Genomic DNA, 1,450 nt, shown 5'->3' on the forward strand with positions numbered 1-1,450 from the left:
CAGGGGGGGACGTCAGGGATGGACCTGCGGGGGGACAGGGCCCCGTCAGGGGACAGGCCAGCAGCTCCGGCGCCGTGCAGGGGCCAGGAGGGACCAGCAAGTCCAAGGCCATCTTACCCATGCTGCCGCAGGAAGCCGTGGTACTCGGCCTCGGGCTGGATGCGGGCAGCGGCTGCAGCCATCTCCTGGTGAATGGCCGCCACCTCGTCCTGCACCAGGCTGCTGATCTCCAGGTATTCCTGCAGGATCTCCTTCCTACCCCCCCGACGATGGGACCCCGGGTCAGCCGGGCCTCGGGCCGGGGCAAGGCTGGGAAGGTGGGGGCCCCGACTCTGGGTTTGGGAGTCAGCGGTGGGGGGTTGAGCCCCCACCTCCACGTTGACCAGCCAAATGACCAGCCCATCAGGCAAACTACAGACCATCTCCTGACCTCCACTCCCTGCTATGTGTGATGGGGGAGCTGGGAGTGGTAATGAGGGCCCAGTGAGATTGTGCGCAGTGTGCGGTACACACGACGAACATGCTGGTTAAAAGTGAGCTGCAGCCCTAGCCCGTGTGGCTCAGTGGGCAGAGCGTCGGCCTGCGGACTGAAGGATCCTGGATTCGATTCCAGTCAAGGGCACCTGCCCAGGATACAGGCTCACTCCCCAGTAGGGGGCGTGCAAGAGGCAGCCGATCAATGCTTCTCTCTCATCATTGATGTTTCTCTCTCCCTCTCTCTTCTTCTCTGAAATCAATAAAAATACATTTTTAAAAAAAGTGAGCTACAATCACGCCTGCAATCACACAGGCATCAGCCATCGATGTGCTGTGACCCCCCTTCTCCCCTCCATGGGCCCCAACAGCCACGGGCTGTGGTCTGGATTATTGCAGATGCCTCCTGTCTGGTCCTCCCTGCCCTTGGTCTTGCCCCCTGAGGCCAGAGTCCTGGCAGTGGCCTGCTGGACCCGCTACAGCCCAGCAGCCCCCACGCCTGGACAGCTCCGGCCTCGCGTCTGACTCAGCCCTTCCCTGGCTCTGTGCAGGCCACACCGGCCTCCTCACTTTCCCCTCACTTCAGGCCATCTCCCGCCACAGGGCCTTTGCACCTGCTGCTCCCGCTTTCTGGCAAGGCCTTTCTCCCAGCATCCCCTGGCTCATGCCTCCACCTCTGGGGCTTTTTCACACCACTCTGTTTAAGGCTGCCTCCCCACCTCCCTTTCTTGTTTTTGTTTTTTTCCAGAACACTTGTCGCTTCTAATATGCTTTTTATTTTACTTACTGACTTCCTTTCCTCTCTACCCGGACATGAGTGATCTTAGCGGATAGGTATTTTTCGGTGTTTCTCTCTGCTGTATCCCAGAGCCTAGAACGATCTCAATAAATACAATTAAGCCGAAACCGGTTTGGCTCAGTGGATAGAGCGTCGGCCTGCGGACTGAAGGGTCCCAGGTTCGATTCCGGTCAGGGG

At 59.2% G+C, this 1,450-nt stretch overlaps 1 protein-coding gene across 1 annotated transcript in view; it reads right to left on the minus strand.

Annotated features, from left to right (window-relative positions):
• FES (FES proto-oncogene, tyrosine kinase) overlaps positions 1-1,450 on the minus strand; it is an 18,278-nt gene that overhangs the window by 7,269 nt on the left and 9,559 nt on the right. The window contains exons 5-6 of the mRNA XM_015567736.1: positions 118-255; positions 6-24 (exon numbers count right to left, since the gene is read on the minus strand). Coding sequence (XP_015423222.1) covers positions 6-24; positions 118-255 — 157 coding nt within the window. The remainder of the gene's footprint in view (positions 1-5; positions 25-117; positions 256-1,450) is intronic.

This window comes from Myotis davidii, unplaced genomic scaffold (assembly GCF_000327345.1).
Source record: "Myotis davidii unplaced genomic scaffold, ASM32734v1 scaffold324, whole genome shotgun sequence".
Classification (NCBI taxonomy): Eukaryota; Metazoa; Chordata; class Mammalia; order Chiroptera; family Vespertilionidae; genus Myotis; species Myotis davidii.